This window comes from Furipterus horrens, unplaced genomic scaffold (genome assembly GCF_987537825.1).
Source record: "Furipterus horrens unplaced genomic scaffold, mFurHor1.1.pri manual_scaffold_1, whole genome shotgun sequence".
Taxonomy (NCBI): domain Eukaryota; kingdom Metazoa; phylum Chordata; class Mammalia; order Chiroptera; family Furipteridae; genus Furipterus; species Furipterus horrens.
In genome coordinates, this window is record NW_028327171.1 from 160,795,991 (window position 1) to 160,819,831 (window position 23,841).

The window sequence follows — 23,841 nt, forward strand, 5'->3', positions numbered from 1 at the left end:
ATAACCTAATGATTTATTCTCTAGAATCACTTTTCATAATAGAAGCTTCAGTTAAAATAGTTGTCATATACAATTAAAAATTTTAGCCAAAATTATTATTTATTAAATTCTATTAAATATACCTACTAGCTTTTTGTAGCTGTGAATTCAATTTTTGGAAAGCAGAACTCAATACAGTATCAACATAATAGATGTTAAATAGATGTCAGTAGAATTAATATATGCTTTTGGGGTTTTATGTTTACCTTTCCTGGACCTGTAATGCCTTTTACACTCTTTATCTATCTGAAAAAGTTCAGATTCACCCTTCAGAACACACAGATCATGTTTCTCTTCTTTCAGGAAGCCCTCTATGATTCAGACAGACTACTAGGCACTCTCTTCTTTGGCCCTGCCACTGCCTCTGGTTTATGCTTCAATTTTGCACTCCCCTTATTTTTCTTTCTTTTTTGGTTTGTTTTTAAAAATAAGTGCCCTCTCCAAACATGATTTTGAATAGCTTGCAGCAGGTGCTGACTTATGCCTTTCTGCTCTTTTCCTCCCAGGGAACACCAAAACAGCTAGAAACAGGCAGTCTGAGTTTACTAAATGAAAAAAAAGCAAGTGGTCACACTGAAGTGAACCATATGTATTTCAAAAACACTATTGTAATGGGCTGAAATGTGTCCCCAACAAAATCAATACATTGAAGTGCTATGCCACAATGAGATGGTATGTGGAGAGAGAAATTTTGGAAGATAATTAGGTTTAGATGAGGTCATGTGAATGGGGCACCCTTGGTGGGATTAGTATCCTTGTGAGAGGAGACACCAGAGAGCTTGCTCTCTCTCTCACTCTGCCATGGGAAGACATAGCAGGAAGAGGTTTCTCACCAGAATCTGACCATGCCAGCAGTTTCCAGAACTATGAGAAAATAAATTTCTCTTGTTTAAGCCACCTACCTATAGTATAGAGTTCCAGCAATCCAAGGTGACTATTGGAACTAAGAACTAGGATTAAGTTGTTTGAAGAGAACATTAACATAAACATCATAGATACTTATGCCCTTCCCTTTTATTTACATTTTTAAAAAAAATTAAGCATTTGGAAACCTTTGATTAAGATCTGGTGGCATAAGCAGACATGGCTTGCCTCTTTGCACAACCACTTCAAAATTACAGCTAAAATATAGAACCATCAGCCAGAATCATTAGAAATCAAGTCGACTGGAAGCCTGACAACTACAGAATTAAAGAAACCACATCCATCGAGATGGATAGGAGAGGTGAAGATGTGCAATGGGCTGGTCTCTCACCCACGTGTGGTGGATTAAGATTTGGAAGGGATATCTTGAGAGCAAGGAGTACCAGGCCACCCAGCACAGGGTTCCAGTGCCAGAAAGATAAGTCCCCACAACTCCTGGCTGCAAAAACCAGCAGGGATTGAGTCAGTGGAAGAAACTGTTGGAGCTCCAAACAGTTTCTCTTAAATAACCCCCACACAGACTCACCTACTCAGTCTTACTCCCTCTGAGCTCCAGCACCAGGGTAGCAGCTTAAAAGGCACCAGTAGCATACTGGGAGAGGCTGAATTGTCTGGCATCAAGGTGAACAGGGGTTATTGTCTCTACAGAAGAACCCTCCCTTCACAGAACCAAAGAGCCAGTAATCTGAGACTCCATCTACTGGTTAACACTATTGTTTGACCAGCCTTGGACATCCCCAGAGACTCTGCCCCAACTAACTTATGGACCACTCAACTTGCTTTGCCATATGACTGGTTGCTCTTAGCTCATGCTTCACAACTACCTAAATCCTATCAAACAAGCAACAGCTGGCCTCAGTACTACCAGCAGCCAGCTTAATTCACAGTTTGGTTTCACCTGGGATTATCCAATCCCAGCACAAGTAGCAGCCATCTCAGATTGCTTATAGCTCAGGCAGGGTGGCCCTGGACAAAACACAAGTGGGGCCTGACTTTTGCCTGCACCACCTGGGAAACCCCAGGGCCAGCACACCAAATCGACAGCTACAGTCCACATAGGAGCACTACCACCCTGCACAGCTGATCTTCCAGGGAGGGCAGAGGTTGGTGGTCAGTCAGTGGTCACACCAATCCTTGCAGCTGACTGGCCTAGGTAAATCCCTTCCATTGGTCTGCCAACAGCAACCAAGGCTCAACTACAAGAGGATGGTGTACACAGCCCACATGAAGCTCACACCTTGAGTACCCAGCTTGAGTGATAGGGGAGGCTGTGCCCGTGGACCCTACAGAACACCTACTACATTAGGCCACACCACCAAGACACAGAGTCAAAGAAGCTCTACCCAATACACAGAAACAAACACAGGGAGTCTGACAAGTTGAAGAGGCAAAGAATATGGTCCAGATGAATGAACAGAACAAAACTCCAGAAAAGAAACTAAATGAAACAGAGATAGCCAATGGATCAGATGTAGAGTTTAAAACACTGGTCATCAGGATGCTCAGAGAAGCAACTGAGTATGGCAACAAAATAAAGGAAGAAGCAAAGGTTATACAAAGTGAAATAAAGAAAAATATACAGGGAACCAACAGTGATGGGAAGGGAGCGGGATCCATATCAATGATTTGGAGCAAAAGTAAGAAATAAACATTCACCTGGAGCAGAAAGAAGAAATAAGAATTGAAAAAAATGAGGAGAGGATCAGGACTCTCTGGGACAACTTTAAGCATACCAAAATCTGAATCATAGGGCTACCAGAAGGAGAAGAGAAAGAGCAAGAAATTGAAAACTTATTTGAAAAAAATAATGAAGGAAAACTTCCCTAATTTGGTAAAGGAAACAGACATATATGTTCAGAGAGCATAGAGAGTCCCAAATTAAGTTGGATGCAAAAAGGATCACACCAAGACACATCATAATTAAAATGCCAAAGGTTAAAGATAAAAAGAGAATCTTGAAAGCATCAAGAGAAAAGAAGAGAGTTACCAACAAAAGAGTTCTCACAAGACTATCAGAAGATTTATCAAAATAAACTTTGCAGGCAAGAAGGGACTGGCAAGAAATATTCAAAGTGATGAAAAGCAAGGACCTACAACTTAGATTACTCTATCCAGCAAAGCTATCATTCAGAATGGAAGGGCAGGTAAAGTGCTTCCCAGACAAGGTTAATCTAAAGGAGCCCATCATCACCAAGCCCTTATTGTATGAAATGTTAAAGGGATTTATTTAAGAAAAAGAAGATCAAAACTATGAACACTAAAATGACAACAAACTCAGAGTGATCAACAACTGAATCTAAATAAGAAAAGCAAACTACGCAAACAACAAGAACAGGAAGAGAATCATAAGTATGGGGATCATTTGGAGGGTTATCAGCTGGGAGGGGGAAGGGGAGAAATGGGGAAATGGTGCAGAGATCAAGAACCACAATTGGTAGAAACAAAATAGACAGGGGGATGTTAAGGATAGTATAGGAAAGGGTGAAGCCAAAGAACTTACATGCAGGACTCATGGACATGAACTAAGGGGCAGGGATTGCTGGTGGGAAGCAGGGTTCTGGGTAGAGGGGAGCAAAGGGAAAAAAATTGAGACAACTATAATAGCATAATCAATAAAATATACTTTAAAAAGTCAAAAAATTTAAGTGTGTGGTTTTACAAAGAAAAGACCATATCAAATGCAGTTAGACTAGATATTTCATATTTTCTTTCAAATAAGCTTGAGGCATAGTTTTTGGTATTTTCCTAGGAAACCAAGAAGACTGACATAGCATATAGTTAAAAATGAAGTAATTTTGCAAAACAGCAGTAAATCAATAGGCAGAAGTGAGCTATTTTAGGGACCACTGTAGTAATTATAGCTATTCACCAGGCTTCCTTTTTATTTTATTTTTTTCACAGATAACATTCAGTAAACACCCAAGCAGTCCTTTGCACTGTCCCTGACCTTATGTCTTTAAATTCTTTTATTTGGGATAGAGAAAATATATAAAGTCTCATGGAAACTCCATAATGTATTATTTATTTATTTATTCAACAAATATTTATTGTGCATTATGGGAATCTAATTTTGCATTTAAAGCCAATTGAGTTAGTGTCATTTCAGCACTTTCTTGGGACTATGGATATAAACTATCTAGTCTTTACTGGGTGAACCTTTTCTATAATTAAATAATAAAAACTGTGTAGTGTTTAGATCAGCAGTACTCACACTTCGAATTTCATGGATGAGTAAATAAAATCTGAGAAACTAATACCTAATTACCAACATTTTATTTGGCCAAATAATAACAGTAAAAACAAATAAATACCACTGTCATCTATCACTACCACTTTACAAACAATAGAGCATTTTAACACAAAACAATGAAAGAATATAATATTAGTAGAGAATAAAGGGTACCTTACAATGTGACTACATTTTGTTTAATAGCAAAAAGCACCCCAAATGTTCTTATTCATCGCACTTCATCCTAGATTGGTGAAATTTTATTAAGAACAAATCTCTTTCTGAGGTAGATATAGAAATTTCTGCCATCTACTTTTCCTCCTCAGTGTTCTACTTAAATCTTATTTCTCATGATTTCCATGGGCCATGCAGGGTCCAAGGTAAACATGCGTTTTTACTGAAATGTAAGTTTTTTTTTTTTTTTTTTTTTTTTTATGTTGCCAAGTGCTGAAGAAAAATGATGCTTCTGGTACCATGATTATTTACATTTCAGAATTTATGTCAAATAAATATTTATGTGAAGGTTATAAATCAAAGACCAACCAATATAGCAACAAAACTTACATGTGTGGACCCAGTGAAATTGCTCTTGCTGTTACAATTCCAAGAATCAGAGCTGTTAAAACTGTAGAAATAAGAGAGATCTGCAAAAGAAAATGTAAAGGTATTGTCAGTTTAGTATAGAGCAGTGATTTTCAACCAGTGTTCCATGGTAGGCATGCTGCTGTGCCGCAAGAATTTTTAAAACATGCAATACTTGACTGTTTAGTCAGGAACATTGACCTCTTTTCCTTTAGATTGTCAAATAAAAATAAGACAACAGCCAACCAGTGTGAAGGAATCAAAATTACACCTGTTTTTCTGTCAGATCAGCAAAAAACACATTTTCTGTTGTGCCACAGAATTTCAGTAATTAGTTAATGTCTGCCATGAAATGAAAAGGGTTCAAAATTGCTTGTATAGAGATTATTTCATTTAAAATACTAGATGTTTCTCTTTTTTACTTGAGTAAACACATGCACAGTTTCAAATACAATTGTTTAGTAGTTTATTCTTACAGATTAGTTGATAATCTCAAGTATGTAACTTTTAAAAATCACATTGTAGTCTTAGTATCTTTCTCCTTAAATAGGAGAGCAAGTATCATATATGACTATTATAATCCTGCATCATAGTTTTATATGTCTTTAGTGGCTTCCTATGGAGAATACAAAACTGGTGATTTTTTAATGGAAGTATGTTTGTTTTTCTTCAGGCCCTATTTTAGTGCTGACTTGTGCTTTTATCCTATCTACAGTTGCTCCTTCTGCTTCTGTCTTTATTTTACCCTCATCCTTCCAATGCAACAATCCCTCCACACTTTCGGGGTGCCTCTGCTATTTTCTTTTTGTTCTCTAGTTCTGTTAGTCTATTTTCCTTTGTGATCTTGCTTTTTGGTCAGTGTTTCTAAGTCTGTTTCTTCCTCTCTCTCCCATCATTATTTCAACTGGTTAAAATATAAACCGGTCTGGGTGTGTGTATGTGTTCTATGCACTCATTATATTAGATCTATGTTTTGTTTCAATTTTTAATGGTTAAACACATTTTATACTTCTTTCTCTGGTAAGAATAATATAATACAAAATTAATTTTATTTCATTTAATGGTTGTTAACCTTGTTTTATGTTGTTAGTTTTTAACTAGAGAGAAAGTTCTATTTATGAGTCCTCTGCTCTACTAAGGAACAGAAATATTAAGTAATTTGTCAATATCACATAGCAAGGAAGTGGCAAAGGAGGAACTCAAATGGAAGTATCCTGACTCCAGATCAGGGCTCCTAACTACCCTGTTTTGCTAATTAGGAAATTTATTTATATATTTCAATATGACACTTTAAAGGAAAATTTAGGGAAATATGTTTAGATAATATGATAGAATATTAACAGTTTTCTTTTCATGAGTTCCTTGCCTTCTGCTCTGTGAAGATAACATTTAAGGCTACATTGAGCATGTGAATGAAAAATAGTTCAGCTGTTCCAGATATTTCACCATAAAATACCCCTTTTGGTATACTCTTTTATTTTTTTGGATGACTGTTAAAGAAGGAAGAGAAAATAGTCAGAATACTCTGAAATATCATCTTCATTCTCAGCTCTACCTTCAAAGAGGGACTTCTTAACTATGGGCATACAACAAACATCACAGTGAAAAGTAAAATTCAATCAATTGTTGGAGTTTTCAACACAATATAAAAATATTATATGTGTTATTCTTTAAAATTTTTTTTCTCATCAGAATGCGTAGCATCATGTAGATATAGCACCAAAATTATTTTGGGTAAAATACAAATATTCCTTGATAGTAAGGAAATAAAATATAACCAGATAAAGGCCATTCTACATTGATGGGCACATGTAGTGAGTTAAATAATTATTTGGTTAGTTTCATTAGAATGAAATCAGTGTTTGTCTTTAGCAATACAAATCATAAACATTGGCCAAATTTTCAACAATCAATCAAAACACTGACATTTGAATGTGATGGATGAAAAATAGGCACAACAGATATTATAATTTACAAAGAAAATCTTAAGCCAATAAAGTGATTTATCCTCATTTCTAAAGTTAGTTTGCTTTTAAATTGTTTAACCTACTCTCTAGAGAAACAATAGAACTATTTTAGTGAATTAAACTTGGCTTAAGTATAATTCTTTATATATTCTAAATGTAAAGTAGCTGCCTGACATCAGTTAGAGTATCTACCTTAAAAAGGAAAAAGGTATCATTGGCAAATATGTTTTCCCATATGGTTGGGTCCCTTTTCATCTTGCTGATATTTTATTTTTCTGAGCAGAAACTCTTTACTTAGATGTAGTCCCATTTGTTTATTCTTTCCTTTATTTCCCCTGCCTTAGGAGATTATTGGTGAAAATAGTGCTACATGGAATATCTGAAATTTTCCTGCCTATGTTTTCCTCTAGCAGTGCTATTTACAATGGCCAAGTGCTGGAAACAGCCTAAGTGCCCATCTGTAGATGAGTGGATCAAAAAACTGTGGTACATTTATACAATGGAATACTATGCAGCAGAAAGAAGAAAGGAACTCCTGCCATTTGCGATAACATGGATGGAACTAGAGAGAATTATGCTTAGCAAAATAAGCAGGGCTACAAAAGAAAAATACCATATGATATCACCTAATACAGGAGACTGATGAACAACACTAACAAATGAGCAAAATTGAATCACAGGCATGTAAACAAGGAACAGAGTAACAGTTACCAGGGGGGCAGGGGAGAGGGAGAGAAGGGGGGTAAGTAGGGGAAGGGTTTCGTAAAGGAACTAGTATAAATAACCCATGGATATGTACGAGATGGGGATTGACTGTGGGAGAAGGGGCAGGCTGGGTAGGGGTGGGGGGGAGCAATGGGGGAAAATGTGGGACAACTGTAATAGAAAAATAATAAAAAATAAATGTAAAAAAAAGGGAAAAGGACATATTTAGTTCACACTCATTATTTAAGATTTAACCACAGTTTACTCTTGCATAACTATAATTAAACTAAAAGAAACTAAAGATAAATACTGTAATTAATAACTTGGTCATAGAGACAGTAGTTGGACAAAATTAATGCAGGTAAGAAAGTACATTTCTGCACCTACTTAAAATGTAAAAATTACCTTTCCAAGCTTTGCTATGTCTCGGTACAGGGATAATGGCAGAGTAAAGACAACCGTGGAAAGCACAATAATGAAGTGGCGACCAATAAAGAAGTTTTCAGGGTCAACTAAAACACAAGAAATATTATGAAGTGTTTATAGGTATGAGTAGCACACCAGTGACACAGTAAATATTGAATTATGTAAATGACTTAAATAATATCAAATAGTATCTAGACAAAGTTTTAAGAGTCAACATACTCCATAAAACCATGTAAAACTAGAAATAGTCCACAAAAATATAAATACAAAATAACTTATGGGTAAACCTATAGTTCGAATAATGTTCAATTATTTTACATTTAAATGATTTTAATGGCCTCCTAATCAGTCTCCTTGTTCCTACCTTCTTTTTTTCCACTTAGAGTACAGTATACTCTTAACCTAAAAACTACAGAGATCCTTCCCAAAGGCAAAACAACAACAAACAAACAAACATGTCACTCCTTGTCCAAAACTCTCTAATAGCAAAACTGTTCATTCAGAAAGTAAGCTACATAAGAACCGGGAGTATTCTGAGGCTTTAAAGTTTTTTTCTATATTTCAGAGAAACTTATACAGTAAAACTTTATCGAAATTTCAAAAATATTCACTATATTTCTATCTTTTCACTGAGAAAGAAGTACATATTTTCTTAGAAGGAAAGTAGAGAGAAACAACTTGTTGGATAGAGAAGCCATAGGGAAGCTGCTGAAACGTGGTATGCAATGTCTTAGACACTTGGCTGTCATAACCAGTAAATGGGGGTGAGGGGGGGTGGTCATCAAATTTTTAAAAAGTTAACATAAATTAAAACATAAAAGGATTTAAATATATTTTAAAGCTGTGCTAATCACAGTATTTGCTTTAGGAAATCTATATCTATTCCAATGGAGACACTACTGTTTAAATTTCTTAGCCCATATTGAATTCCTTCAGAGATCATGTAGTTACATTTTTGAAATATCCTTAATGATACCCAGTCTTTGTGCATTTAGTTCTGTGAAGTTTAGTCTGTAGAAACCAAGTTTATCAAATAACTGAGTGTAATTTTTTTAAAAAAGGAAAAGACCCTGAAAAGTGAAACTAATTTTTTTATATGGTTAATAAACTAACTGAAAAGAAAGTTCCAAGATAGGATTTTCAAAATGGTATAAATTTTACACATACACAGACACACACACACACATACACACATACACAGAAGAATGGAATAAGTAATCATGAGTATTTAACTCGGCCATAACTAAACAATCATCATAAAATTTTGAATTAAAACAATAAAACAGGAAATTTAAGTTCCCCAAAGTCTGAATGCAACTACTTATATATTCCTGGTAAACACAATTTGAATTACATTATATGTATATCTGTTTCTATTTACCCTTTCAAACTGCTACCCCTATGATATATTTGGTAGAAAATATATTTTCTTCACTGGGAAAATCCAAAGGCATGGAAAAACACTAAAATAGACTGCAATGACTAGCGTGCAGGAGCCTAATAACTGAGGATCTCTATTTGTGTAAAGGACATTTTTCACTAATGATCCAATCATAAGAACTATTACCTCTACCGATCATCTAAAAAAAATGCACCCAAATAAGCAAGCTAAATGTTTAAACAATAGTATGAAAAATTGAACATAGACATATTTCAAAAACATCAAAATCATCCAAACTATTTCTTACACCAATGTTTCTCATTTCTTTGACTTGTATCATAAACTAAGACTTTGGATATCTGGGAAAAGTATAAGCAATTGCCCACTTGTCAGTCTAAAATATTGGTGATATATTTCAGGAGAAAAATATTTAGGTTTACTAAGGATTTTATCTACTTCTAAAAATACTTTGGCATCATATTAATCTTTACAAGACTTACAAACAATCACACATTCCAAAATATGGCATTTGACAATGTAAAGAAACTGTGGTAAGAATAAAACTGTGTTCTTGGCTATGTGACCTATATTTTAAAAGTCATTTTTGATTATTATAAAATTAATAACCAGGAAGGAAGTTTCAAAAGGAACTTTAGTCTTATCTATGGTAAGTTATTCTTATGAAGAGCATATATTTATATAATATTTGTAAAATTAAAAATCAATAAAAACTTATAATAAAAATGTTTCTACCAAGGAAAGCTGAAGTAATTAAATTAAAATTAAAGTAACTGTACAATAGATTCTGTACAGGAGAATACTAAACTGCCAATTAAGCAAATAGAATAGATCTCTATATTTTGATATGACTGTGTGTCCTAATATACTGCTAAGAGAAAGAAGCATATTATAGAACAAGATATAAAATGTTATGGTATTCAAATGACCATTTGAAGTTACATGCATTCTTAAAACTCTGATAGTATACATTCAAAAGGAAGGGAGGAAGGAAGGGAAAAAGGAAGGGAATGTTGGAAGGAATGCTTCTACTTGGTTTTCTCGAGTGGAAAAGATTATGAATATGTTCTGCCTTCTCCATTTTGCTATCTATGTTTTCTAACATTTTCTGAATAAATATGTAAAACTTCTTAAATAAGAAAATGAAGTGATAAAAATTTAAAATTAATACATGTTCCTTTGAAAAACTTTGGAAAATAACGAAGGAAACAAAATCCCATGGGTATCACAATTAAAAAATACCACAGTTTATATTGAATGTATTTTAAAGTGTTTTCCTTATTTATTTATGCAAAGGGAAAATTTATATAATTTGGATCACATTGAATATATGGTAATATATTTTTCCCATTTTTATGTAGCATCCTATCCACTCACATGATCTAAGTTTATAAATCAAGATTCAGAGGTTGAGGACAAGGACAGAAGCTGGAAGTAGTTCAGGGTAACAATAATAATCTCTAATATGTTATGTAAACCTACTATATGCTAGGCACTGTCTATATTCTCTCTTTTGTTTTGCATAAAAATTATATAAAGCAGTTGATATTCTAATTCATAAGTTAGAGATGAATAGACTAGAATTCAGAGAGGGCCTTAACCTTCTCAATGTCATATAGCAAGCAAACATTGGTTTTGTGATTTGATGGTCAAGTAGACCTGATTTCAGCTAACCCTGTGAGAGAAAGAGGTTCAATTTCTAGTTCTGGGTTTTGCTTTACTTTGTTTTGTATGACTTTTAGAATAAGTGCTTCAAGCATTAAGAGGAAAGGTATTTTTGTATCAATTTCAACTGCAGTAACAACTACAGAGTTAGGTCACATTAAAATGGGGATTATGTAGGTGGGATGAGAAGCTCTTCAAAGCACAAGACTGAATTATTCAATAGTCATAATATGATAAAAGGCTGAAAAGGGATGGAGGCTGTCACACATGTTAAAAAAAGGTCTGCTTCAGAATACTCATAGCTGCTTTTTCTTAATCACCCCAAATTGGAAACAACCCAAATGTTCCTCAAGTGTGTGACAGATAAACTGTTATCCAGTCCATCCATGCAACAGAATATTCCCCAACAACTGTTTTTCTGAAAAAAGCAAACTACTATATATCCAAAGTCATAGCCGAAATCCAAATGCACTATGAAAAGTGAAAGGAGCCAGACTAGAAAGCCTAGATACTATATAATTCCATTGATTGGGCTTTCTGGAAAAAGCAAAGCTAGGCAGAGAAATTAGATTTGTGGTTACCAGGGACTGGAGATGAGGGTTTGAGTATAAGCGAGAATAGGAAAAATATGGATGTTATTGAATTATTCTGTATTTTTATTATGGCAATGATTATATGACTATATTTGTCAAAACTCGCAAGACTATCCAATACAAGAGTTAATTTTACTATACTAAGTTGCATATTAAAAGAATAGTGGAGGAAAAGGTCAGCTTGCTTATCTAAGAAATGGTGTAGTAAAAATAGTATATGAGAAAATGTTACTAACAGAGTTGGTGATACATAGCATAAGATATTTCAAATATAGTCTAAGTAAAGTAATGATATTTATTATTAATATTACTAATAATAATTATTATCATACTATAGTATAATGGTAATAATATAACTAAGTACAGCAATAATAGTAATCATATTTTTAAACAGCTAAATAAGATTTAAACTATATAAAAGGTAGATTAATACTTTAGAATCAGAATGAATCATTGATATTGTAAGATATTTGAAGTTATCCAACTCTTGAACTTGCAAATATTTTCCATATAAATTATTATAAACTACATTAACTATGAAAAACTGTATAAAATAAATATATTCACTTACCTCCTGGGATTCTTTGGAAAACTTTGCTCAAAGTGTCTCCAGTTATTATGTTGTAACTTATCATAGCTAAATACATAATTAAAATAATACAGTCACCAAAAATTTTTATCTTGAATATTTTGAAAATAATCAGTTATTACTTCCCAAATATTGGCATAATATTACTACTTTTAAATATGTATTTTGATTACCAATTGGTACAATTTTAAAAATAGACAACAGTTTTATGGGATAATATCAATTCGTATTAAAATTTTTTTTTCATTTTACATATTGATTCTAAGCTTCTTCAAATAATAGGGAGGTTTGGTAGTCATTTAAAATATGAATTATTTGTCATTAAAGTTCAGTTTCCAAATACTTTTTCAGGAACATATGTATTGCTCAGCATGAGGAATAACAACAGAATATTGTGAAGGCTCTAAAATATCTCATCATTTAAAAAATAAGATTTGGGGAAGCCCTGGCTGCTGTGGCTCAGTGGATTGAGCGTCAGCCTGTGAGCCAAGTGTCGCTGGTTCGATTCCCAGTCAGGGCACATGACTAGGTTGCACGTCAGGTCCCCAGTTGGGGCTGCAAGTGAGAGGCAACCACACAGTGATGTTTCTCTCCCTCTCTTTCTCCTTTCCCCCCTCTCTAAAAAATAAACAAACAAATAAATTACTTTTTTTTAAATAAGATTTTGGGGAAATATAGTCTTAACCTTTGGTGGAGACATAAGAAACTAGTGGTTTAAGCAATAGCTTCTGTATTACTGGTTTAAAAACTTAAGTCAAGTTGTCAACTGTTGAATCTAAACATGTTATTAACTAAGAAGTGCCAGATGACATTTTCACCATTATAGTACGAACTTTAAATACCATGTTGGCTTTGTATATGGCTTCTGCAAATGTATTGCAAAATGTTTTCAAAAACTTTATTTCAGCCTTGAAGAGATCTATTGTTTCTCTCACTCACTTTTATTCCCAGATCATTCTATTTTTCACCAAACTAGGGAAGAACAAACATTAGATTAATGAAAATCACTCTCATTTCATTTCAGTGAAATATTCAGAAAACCAACCAAAAGAATCAGGGAATAAAAAATGACAAAAGAAGCAAACACTTAATTTGGAATATATTTCAACTACTAGGACTCTTTAACAACTATGTAATGCTTATTAAAGTTATGTTCAGAAATGGCAGTATGTTTTTGCAAATAAGTATAATTTGCATCTTCACATTCATCTTACCTATGAAAGGATACAAAAACTGTAGAATAGAGAGGAGAAGATACCCTGGAAAGCCAAAGGTTTTATTGACCAAAGACTGGTAAGTGTCTGTTCCAGAGAGAGCCCCTCCTTTTATCAATAAAACAAGGGAGAAGTCTGTGGCAAAAATAACAATTAAGCAGATGTTAGATTAAGTTTAATACAAAGGTTTTTCATGTTTTGGCTTACAAAAAAAGGAAAATATATTTTTTAAAAGTTTAATTTAAAGCTACAGTAAATTAGCATGGCAAGGCTTCCTTCCTTCCCATAAAACATTACTTTTCGTGAAATGGTACTATATCCAATTTTATATTTTTCAGTCAAGATGGAAGTTTACTTAACATGTTCATGCAATGAACTGCACAGAAGAAGATATGCAGACTATAGTTGAGAATCAGTATTTCATTTTACTTCCTAACCTAACCAATGCAATGAATATTAATAGAATGTGACTCAATGGCCAAGCAACAGAATGTAGGTAATCAAATATTTCTTAGGCATTCAACATGTGAAGACTGAGAATGAAAACTGCTCTAAGCATGCATAAAAAATAGACTTAGTAGACTCAGATCATTTGATTTATAACAAAATACAACTAGTAACTCTATTTTATAATGATGGTTAAGAGTGCACACCAAGAATTTTTTTGAAATTTACATTTTATAGATTTAAGTTTTAACTTTAAGTTGAAATTGAAGATATAAATGCATAGATATTATATATTAAAAATTAATATATTTTTTCCTCACTTAATTCAATGAACCTAGTGAATGACATTTAACCTAGTGAATGACAATGCAGTTGTTAGTTACACAGCTAAGCACAGGGTGTGTGATTCTTGCACTCTTCTCTTGCTCATGTTTCCATCACAGGTGATTTCATTTTTCTTTTTTTTTTTTTGTCCTTAAGTAATTTGGAAATGCATTAAAAGACAAAGATGAAAACACAAATAATTTAGTATGCTTTCCACCCTGATTCCCTCCCACATCACTGAAATTTCTTTAAAGTTCTTCAATAAACTCCAAGTTGATAAATCCAGTTGACACACCCTAAATCTTAATCTTATTTGCTCTTCCAGTGACAATTTCTTCCTGTTCGCCATTCCCCTCTTCTCAACCACCCACCCTTGGCCTTTGTTGTATCACTTTCTTTTGGATTTCCTCCTACCTTTTGGCCATTTATACTCAGTTTTACACCAGTTTTCTTTTATTGTGGATTCTTAAACTTTTTCTCACTCTTCAGGATGGCCTACTGTGAACTCATTTGTGTCCATGGTTTCAGTTTTCCTACAGATGTTAGTAATCCCCATATTTGTATCTCTAGCTCAGATTCCAAAAGTCCAGAATTCTACATCTAGCTGCCTAATAAACATTTCACATTGGAAATCTCATAGGCACCTCGGAATCACCATATTCTAATTTATATTTTTGTTCTGTAACTTGCTTCTTCATTCATATTTCTCCAATCAGTAAATTGTATCAACAGAAATTTGAGAATCACCTAGACTCCTCATCATTCATCATCTTCTATATTCCTTTGGTCACCAAGTTCATTATTACTTCATAAGTTATTCAACTGCACGATCATTTCTAATCCCTAGCCTGCTTTATTTTAGGACTTAGGTCTTTATCATATATCATCTGGATTGCTGCAATAACCTCCAGGTAGTTTTGTCATCCACCAATCTCACCCTCTGCCAAAACGTTTTGTTAAAATTTATTTTAATTGTTGTTCTACTACAGTTGTCCCATTTTTCCTCTGTTGCTCTCATCCCAAAAAGTTTTTGACATCTGCAAAGACTTTCTCAACATTTCCTCTCAGACGGGTTTAACCATATCATCAATCTGATCATGTCTTCTGTTTAAAACACTCTAGGAGATCCTCTAATGCCTTCTAATAAAAATCACCTCTTTTCCATGAGGCAGGAAACATTATTTATTAGCTGTGTGACCTTGGGTGAAGGACTTGACTTGTCTGAATTATTATTATATTAACACCACAAAAATATTAGCAAATACTTACACAATACTTCCTATGTGCCAGGCCTTTCAAAAAATGCTTTACATACATTAACTCTTTTAGTCTTTACAACAATCCTAGGTAGCCCTCATTTAATGAGAAAAGCGAGGCACAGAAGGTTAAGTAAATTCCCAAACTTCATAGAGCAAGTGATGGAGTGGTCAGGATTTGGACTCTGGTAGTCTAGCCCCATCCATGCACTTAATCAAAACTACAACTCTGCAGCAAGTAACTGTAGACCTTGGACAAGTCATTTTAATCCATTAAGGTTTCAGTTTCCTCCTCCATAAAAGTAGAACATGCATACCTACTTTATGGCATCAGAAAGATTAAGTATAGTGGTGGCTTTATGCTCAGCATCTAGGCAGTCCTCAGGAAATTACAATAATGATGATAGCCATTCATGAGAACCTTCAAATGCCTCTGCAAACCTCTCTACCAGCATCTTCCTCTACTTATAAACAAGCATCAACCCTATACTTTAACCAGACTGAATAATTACACAGTTCCCTTTTGTATTTCTACATTTCCATCTGGTAAGAGTAACCTTCCATTTTCTTTACTCACATATTTTCATAAACACTTAGTGGAGGTATCTCCTCTTCTTCAAAACATGCCTGTTTCTTTGAGGCTGTGTTAAATACCAGTGTCCCTATCATCATGCACATATTTTTACTATGGGATTTTAAATAAAGTATTGTAACTATGTATTTTTGTCTACCTGACACTACATAGTGAACTCCGTACAGGCACGAATAATGTTCTTCATTGCTACAATGGCAGCCTTGTCAGTAAATATTTTTGAAATCAATCAGTGATCAATATATAGCAAGATTCAAATTTAATTTGAAAAATGGCTCAATAAATATATTTTAAAATATTCTACAAGCACAGAGGGCACTGCAATTAATTCTACCTTATCTGTTTAAAACTAGAAAAAGTTCACAGAAAAGTTGAGTAGCGCCTTGAAGGATGAACAGGATTTCACCAGGTAGAGAGAAAAAAAGTATGTCAAGCAGAGAGACTATCCATGGGAAGGCAGCGTGAAAGCATATTCTGTATATGAGGGACGAAATAGTCCAGAATAGCTGAGACGTAAGGTGCACACATAGCAGTGTTGCTGACAGGGAGAAAGAGAGTTTTGAGTAGGCGGAGATGAGACTGGAACTTCAGACTGTGACTGCACTGTGAAGGAATTTCAATGCAATAATTTTTTTTTCCTGTTGTCGTTATGGGGTCTTGGAATGCTTTGATTGCAGGAGTAACAGTGATCAGGCTGAGGTTTTATAAAGATAACTCTTGCAGCGATATGGAGGACTGATCAGAAAGTGGACAGATGCGAAATGTAGTAAAACAGCAACTTATTCGCTGAAGAAAGAATGAATGAAAACCTGAGTAACAGAAAGAAGGTAACCAATTTTACAACTGCTGTAAATTTTTGGTGAAGAAATGTATGCTTGGAATGGGAATACTGAGTTTCATAAAAATTCAGAATGTATTGCTTGAAGTTAACAATTTGCTAAAAATTTAGTCAATGATAAATGTAAATGATTCTATCTGCTTGTAAAATAAAGGCTATAAATATATTATCTTAAAAGTTTTAGAAATCTCAAATATCAATCACTATAACATTTTGATCTCACTTTAAACATGTTATATGCAAATCTTAGGTAACCCATTAATGAGTTTATGTTACTCAACATGAAAAATTTTTAAATCATTTTGTATGTTTGGACAATAAAATTATTTTACTTTAATCAACAAATAAAAAATTTTTAAAGAAATTTAAAATAAAACTATTTGTTATAAATATTTATAATTCTTTTTTTTATTGTTTCTCAACACTTCACAAACACAGAGAAAGAACTTGAAAAAATGACTCATTGAACTGCTTATACCTCATTAAAGGCCTTAAAAGACAAAAGAATAATACTAGCAACAAATCCTTGTGTAATTACAGCGTCAATTTAAAGTAAAATTTAATATTATACCCTACTTGTAAATTTTGCTCTTAAGAACTTATTTAAAAAACAAAATGATTCATAGTCTATACAATTTTTTAATTTTGTGTGGTTTCCTTTATCAAAATTATTTAAAGCTTTTGATCATATAACTAAATTAATAAGACTAATTTCCACTGATTAATAGTTTAGGAATTTATGACTTTGCAAATGACTGCTCACAACGATTACTGTAGGTTAATATATAGTATCAGTTGAGAAAGTTATTTATGGTTTGATTTATTTTTGCATAATATGATCTGGCTTTAGTAAACTGTTCATTCTCTTCAAGTATTGAATTCTTAGGTGATACACATATTTTAATTTTTTAAATGTGTGTACATATTTACAATGTACTTAAATAAGCCATGGTTATTATGCCTGGGTGGAAATTAATTATTTCTCAGTGCTGATTGACTGGGAAGCAGGAAATTAGAAAGGACAAGGGTAAATGCTTGAATAGGATCTTTTAGTGTGATAAATGCTCTTATGAACAGAATGCAATTTTCAAACACCAGCAACTCTAAATAAGCACAAAGTTATAGATCCTATATTACTAAGTTACACATTAAGCTATAAATTAAGAGCTGCAGAAACTAAAAGCAACTTAGGTCTTCGGTGGAGAGAAGGAACAAGGAGTAGGGAGCCCAGTGCCTTTGCAGCTTTGACTTTTCTATCTTCTACATGCATTACTCTCTTCTTCAGCCTGAGAAAAATAACAGTTACCGGCTGGGCATGGAAGCCTGAGAGTTTATGAGAAATAGCATCTTGGTAGGGTATTCAGAAGCAGAGCTTAGACAGAGATTCTTAGGCATGGGACTTGAAGGAGTGCTCCTAGGAGAAGGGGAGTGAGAGGATAGGGCAGGGGAAACGCCTCAGCAAAGACAGGTCCCAGGTGGAGACTAGCTGCAGCTTAGCCCTGCAGTGGTGGCACTCTGGAGCTCCAGCTGCACCACGGGTTGATCACTCCTGGAGGCAAGGTTTCTATATCAGTCAGTCATTGGCTGAAGGCTGTGCAAAAATGGTGGCTGGGGGTCATAACTGCACAGGAAGGTGGCGCCATTGAGGCCCAAGTCAACACTCTGGAGAAGGGGACAGCAAAGGGGTTTTGCATTACCTGGTAAAAAGGCATCTAGGTGACTACACATAGAGGCCACCACAGCATCAATTGCAGCAGGTGGTGTCTATCTGTGATTGCTGCCCCTTTCACAGTCATCCTAAGGTAGAGGAAAGACAGTGTTTCTTTGTCATGAGATGAATGGGGAGAATGACAAGGCAGAGATGAGGACAACTGGAAGAGGACCTGGGTATGAGTTGTATAATTTGCACTTAGATTGGGGAATGGCAAAATGTGGGTGTGAATGAACACATTACATAAAAAGGGGGAAGCAGAACAGAAGTAGTATGGAAGCATCTTATTGCTGCGCTTCAAGACAGTGGCAGGCAGGGAACCTGAGCAAGCATGGGCAAGGTGGGAAGACCAGCACAAACAGCTGGAAAAGGTTTGTCATTCACGTGCACCTGCCCATGGTCTTGGGAAAGGAAGTTCTGACAGCTACACTTTCAGAGCATAGCTGTCTTAGCTTTAATCAGCCTTTAAAAAAGGATTTAGGCTTGATCATACAACATATAATGCTTTTCTAATCTGTTCAGAGGATTAGCAAGAGAAGTAAATTTTCTCAGACATAAAAGTCTAAATTCTTTAGGATTCTTTGATCCAGTATAATTAGTAAATTCAATAACTGTATGTGTGTGTGAGAGAGAGTGTATGTGTGTAAAATAGTCTTGGTGCAATTTAAGTTGCAAGAACTAGCAATTATATAATATTTTACCTGTAACAAATGAAACCCAGAATAAAAGCAATATTCCCAGAGGAAAGCCAGCTTGCTTCATTGAATAAGGCAATCCTGGAAAAAAATAAAATGCCCCACCCATAGCATTAATAAAACATATAAAAAATACAGCAGTTTTCCCCCCAGTTCCTATATATAATAGGCTAAGTAAATTGAAATATTTATATGACATAATTGTAAACAGGGCATATACTTACCAAAATTAAATGTTACCATATTAATACTTATTTCAGAATAAAATGTTATGTTAAGCACATACAAAGAGAGCAAGTTTAAGAAGTGATGGAATATGAATAAGAAAGCAGAAAGTAAGAAACAGATGCCAGTTTATACAAATAATATTCATCTCAGGTAGGGGATCATATAACCTAAAATATGGAGAGAAATGACCTAAAGCTTTCTTCATGTGCTATCTGAAAAAGCAGAGAGGATAAAAAGAGCACAGAAAGGTAATGGGTGTAAGGAGTCAAAATGGGCAACCATGTAGGAAAAGGAGAGAAAAATGAGACGGAAAAAGTATTTTTATAAAGCTGAAGGGGGTAATATAAAATGTTTTCTTATGATTCTTTTGGAACATGAATAATTTTAGATTATGGACCATAAAATATTTTAACCCAGAATTTTTACTCTCTGAAAAATCGGCCTTGGCCAGGGACCTCAGTTGGTTAGAGCATTGTACTGATACATCAAGGTTGCAGGCTCAATCCCCAGTCAGGGCACATACCAGAAGCAACCAATGAGTGCATAAATAAGTAGAAAAACAAACTGATATTTCTCTCTCTCTCTTTCTCTCTCTCCCTTCTTTTCTCTCTCTAAAAATCAAGAAAAAAAATCTGCTGAGCATAATTAAGAGGTACTTTAAGTGTTGCTGACATGGATCAGCTTAAAGTGTTTGCATCAGGAATTGTGCCTGGAATTCTGCCAGGTAGAGTTGCCCACACTTCTGGAGGCAAAATTTCAAACAAGTCTTTGACCCTATTTTTTACTACTTTGCTTCAGATACCTCCATTTGATGTACCATTTGAAAAAAAATTATCTATATATGGAAACAAGTAAAAAAAGTCACATAAGCTTATGAAAGTTATGAAAAGTAACTCAGTTCGGATAAACATTCAATGATGACTGTGACTAAAACGGCAACATTTTACAGGAAAAAATAATATTCTCAATGACTATTGCACAATTCTGTTTTGTTCTTAGTTTTTCTTAAATTGAATGTTTTCAAATAACAAAAAAGAACACTAAATATGGAAAAAATAACTACCTTTATGTCTATAATGCAATGCACTTAATTTTGTCCTAATTTTTCCCTTGTTTGAAATTGGGAAGATACGAGCTGCTGATTTCTTTCAATTATAACTTGGTTCCTTTATTAAAAATATCATATGCACTTTTATTTAACCAATTTCTATTTATTTATTAAATAATATTTAAAATTAATATAAATTAATATGTTTGTACTTTGAATTTAACACTATATACAGGTAAGGTAATTTTTCACAAGATTGTTATATTTTCAATTAAAGTTTTGTACCTCCAATATTTCCAAATATATGGAGGTTTACACCTCTAGAAAGTCATGGGAAGGTGATTCAGGTAATGATGGACACTTCAGGAGGAGGGAAAAGTAGGTTAGGTAAGATTATCAATTGTCCATGTAGCCTATGAAAAAAATTTTTCAGCATCTCCCCTATGAAGCTCCACCTAACCTAACACATGTGGAAGATACTTTCAAATGTGAAGAGCATGGATTCAACCCTATTTTTAGCAACAAAGAAACTGATGTAGTGTCAGTTGTTACAGATGGAAAAATGGAAGGCTGTTATGAAAAACAATGACCAATTTTATCATTTAAGATCTTTACTTAAAAAAAAAAATCAATGAACACTAACAATAGAAGCTTAAATTTGGCTTTTTCACTTAAAATTTAAAAAATAACAACAAAACAACACTTACCTATTATACCAGATCCTATAATAGAGTTGACAATATTAAAAAGAGCAGCAGACTGACGACAAGTTTTTCCTTTGTCTTTCTGTTCAGAAACGAGGATTTCTTTGTCATCTAGATCACTCTATTTAAATATATAAAATGGCCAATAATAAATAAAAGTAAACAACTGTTTACTAGTTCAAAAACAGAGAAGTATTAAATATGCAATATGTGGACTAACACAATATCAGTAATAATATTAATGTCAATCATGATAATAAAATAATAATGAGGATAATAATAAAGAATAACAATAATAGCTAGTAGCTCAACAGAGCTTTGGACACAAACTCCATTCTAAAATGTCCTAATTAAAGCTGCACCAATTTCACAGATTCCACGTCACGGATGCTACGTGGAATCTGAGTACCGGATCTGTAAGGAAGCCAATGATTTGATTTTGTGAAATTAAGAGGGTTACACTGAAAAGTGCTTGGCAAAGAAAAAAAAAAAAAAAAAAAAAGTCGGATCAAGGCAAAACTTCTCTTCCCAGAGAACTTTCAGTGGTGCTAACCAGGATCCCAGGTAAGGGTAAGCCGACCTCTGTTGCAGCGAGAATGGAGCTTTGAGGGAACTTGGCTCCAGAACCTGCCCCAGTCTCCAGTTTTACCTGTGGCAGGATGATGGGCTGCTGCCCCTGGTAGCCCATGGCTGTACCGGCTCCTCCGCAGGTGGAAGGTTCACAGTATTGGATACGTCCCTCTAGCCAGACCTGCCTCCTCCGAGACCTCGCACATCCAGGTCGGTGCCCGGCGGGAAAGCCGGACCGAGCGGTTCCTCCGGCGCCGCTGGCCCCACCCCCGCACCTTTGCTGGCCGCGCGCGCTGCAGCCCGGAGCCCACTTGGCGGCCAAAGTCTTGGGCCGTTTTCCCCAAGGATTTGCCCAACCAAATGCACCTTCCTCCTCCTGCGGAGGTGCTACAGGATGTTTCGGATCTGGGCAGCCCTCACTCCGCTCTCCCCGCCCCAGGTCTAGCAGCAGAGCATAGTTTGTTCTGCCCACGGTGGCTGCCCAGATTGTAGAGTTACGATGGCCTCATTTTAGCCCATCCCCAAGTTAGCTGCTCCTTGGCTGGAGACAGATGCTCAGGTAAGGATGCAGTAGTAGCACCTCCCGCCCCAATACAGTATCTTTTCTATTAACTCCTCCGTACACCTCTTCTATTGTAAAGAGGGCGGACAAAAACGCAGGGGTTTTATTTTAAATGGAAAACAAACAGCTTTTCTAGAGTTTTAGCAAACTCTATTACTCAGCATGATTTGGTCAGATGTTACCTGTGACTTTTCAGAAAAGGAGACTTACAAGGGGAAAGGAAGATGGATTGAAAACAGATTCAATGAGTGACCTTAAAGGGGGTGGGGGTGTAAGGTGATGGGAAAGGGAAGGCACCTAGAATATCTGAGCTAGAAAGAACGGTAAATGACCTTTTATTCGCCCTTTTATATTATGGATGAGAAAAAAGACCCAGAGAATATTCAACCACAGAAAGACAGAATACGTGGAGAACAGTTTCAGGGATAGTAAAAGTGGTAATGTATCATTGGCACTTACCAAATATTTAATTAAAGAGGTTCTGGTTCATAGACATTGATTTAAAATTGTGAAACATTTTAAGAACATGAAAAAACTAAAGAGAATTATAAAACCCTATATATTTTCCACCATCAAATTAACAAATGTTAACATTTTATTACATTTCTTCAAATTATAAAAATAAACATTTAATGTCACAACAGCAACCCTTTGCTCATCCCCATATTTCCCCCTTCATCCATAGTCATCCAATTCATGAAACTTGTGTGTATCTTTTCCATCCATGCTTTATATTTTAATCATCATTTGTCACCACAAATATTCAGCTCTTTACTTGTTTTTAGGTTGGAGGGCAGTATTCCAACTTCTGGTCCTAGCTTCTTGTATCCTGGACCAGAAACTAGAAGTTCTTTATACCTATTTTAATGATCTATCTTAAAGATCTGTTTTTATAATTTCAAAAGTATTATTTGTTTAATTTAATTTCAAAAGCACTCTAAGTGTCTATGAGAAAACATGAAGAAGAAAAAATAGGACACACAGACTCACTGGCAGTTCACCCATGCAGAGGCAAACGCAGTAGACATTTTAGGACCATATAGTTTACTCAAATTATACAGTGTTTGAGGTAGAGGATAAGTGCATATTATGTACACATAAGCAGTTTTATTGAGTCTGTCTTAGCTCCAGATAAAGGTCATGGGAGCCAGACTTTCAGGAATGTAGAGAGTCTTAATTTGAATTTTTTACAGATTATATATTATGTAGATAGTATATTATGCTCGTGTAGGATTATTACTTTTCTTCATTATTTGGTTAGAGTCTAGGCTACCTGACTTCTAATAGCATCAAGCTTGCTTAGAAATAATCCAAGAAGGCTCTCTCTTGGCGGAAGTCAGAATTTATAAAGTTCTTCCTGATGGCTAACCTGACTCCTTTTGGACATTTTTAAGGTTCAAGTTTGGATAAGAATAGATATAGACACTTCCAGTCCACATCCCTGAGAAAGTTACTTTTTCCTCAACCTTGAAAAGGAGTCTGGAGAGGGGTATACTTTTGTTTTTGTAAAAATGGATGCTTGATACTCTCTATA

At 34.7% G+C, this 23,841-nt stretch overlaps 1 protein-coding gene across 3 annotated transcripts in view; it reads right to left on the minus strand.

Moving 5' to 3' along the window:
• Positions 1-22,291, minus strand: part of SLC38A11 (solute carrier family 38 member 11) — a 51,865-nt gene extending 29,574 nt beyond the window's left edge. For 2 of the 3 annotated variants that reach the window (XM_090280382.1, XM_090280390.1), the window contains exons 1-7: positions 21,825-22,291; positions 21,179-21,296; positions 19,202-19,276; positions 13,333-13,467; positions 12,101-12,166; positions 7,852-7,958; positions 4,757-4,836 (exon numbers count right to left, since the gene is read on the minus strand). In XM_090280382.1, coding sequence (XP_090136508.1) covers positions 4,757-4,836; positions 7,852-7,958; positions 12,101-12,166; positions 13,333-13,467; positions 19,202-19,276; positions 21,179-21,296; positions 21,825-21,863 — 620 coding nt within the window. In that variant the 5' untranslated portion in view covers positions 21,864-22,291. The remainder of the gene's footprint in view (positions 1-4,756; positions 4,837-7,851; positions 7,959-12,100; positions 12,167-13,332; positions 13,468-19,201; positions 19,277-21,178; positions 21,297-21,824) is intronic. The other variant, XM_090280377.1, reaches the window with a different exon arrangement.
• Positions 22,292-23,841: the final 1,550 nt, after the last annotated feature.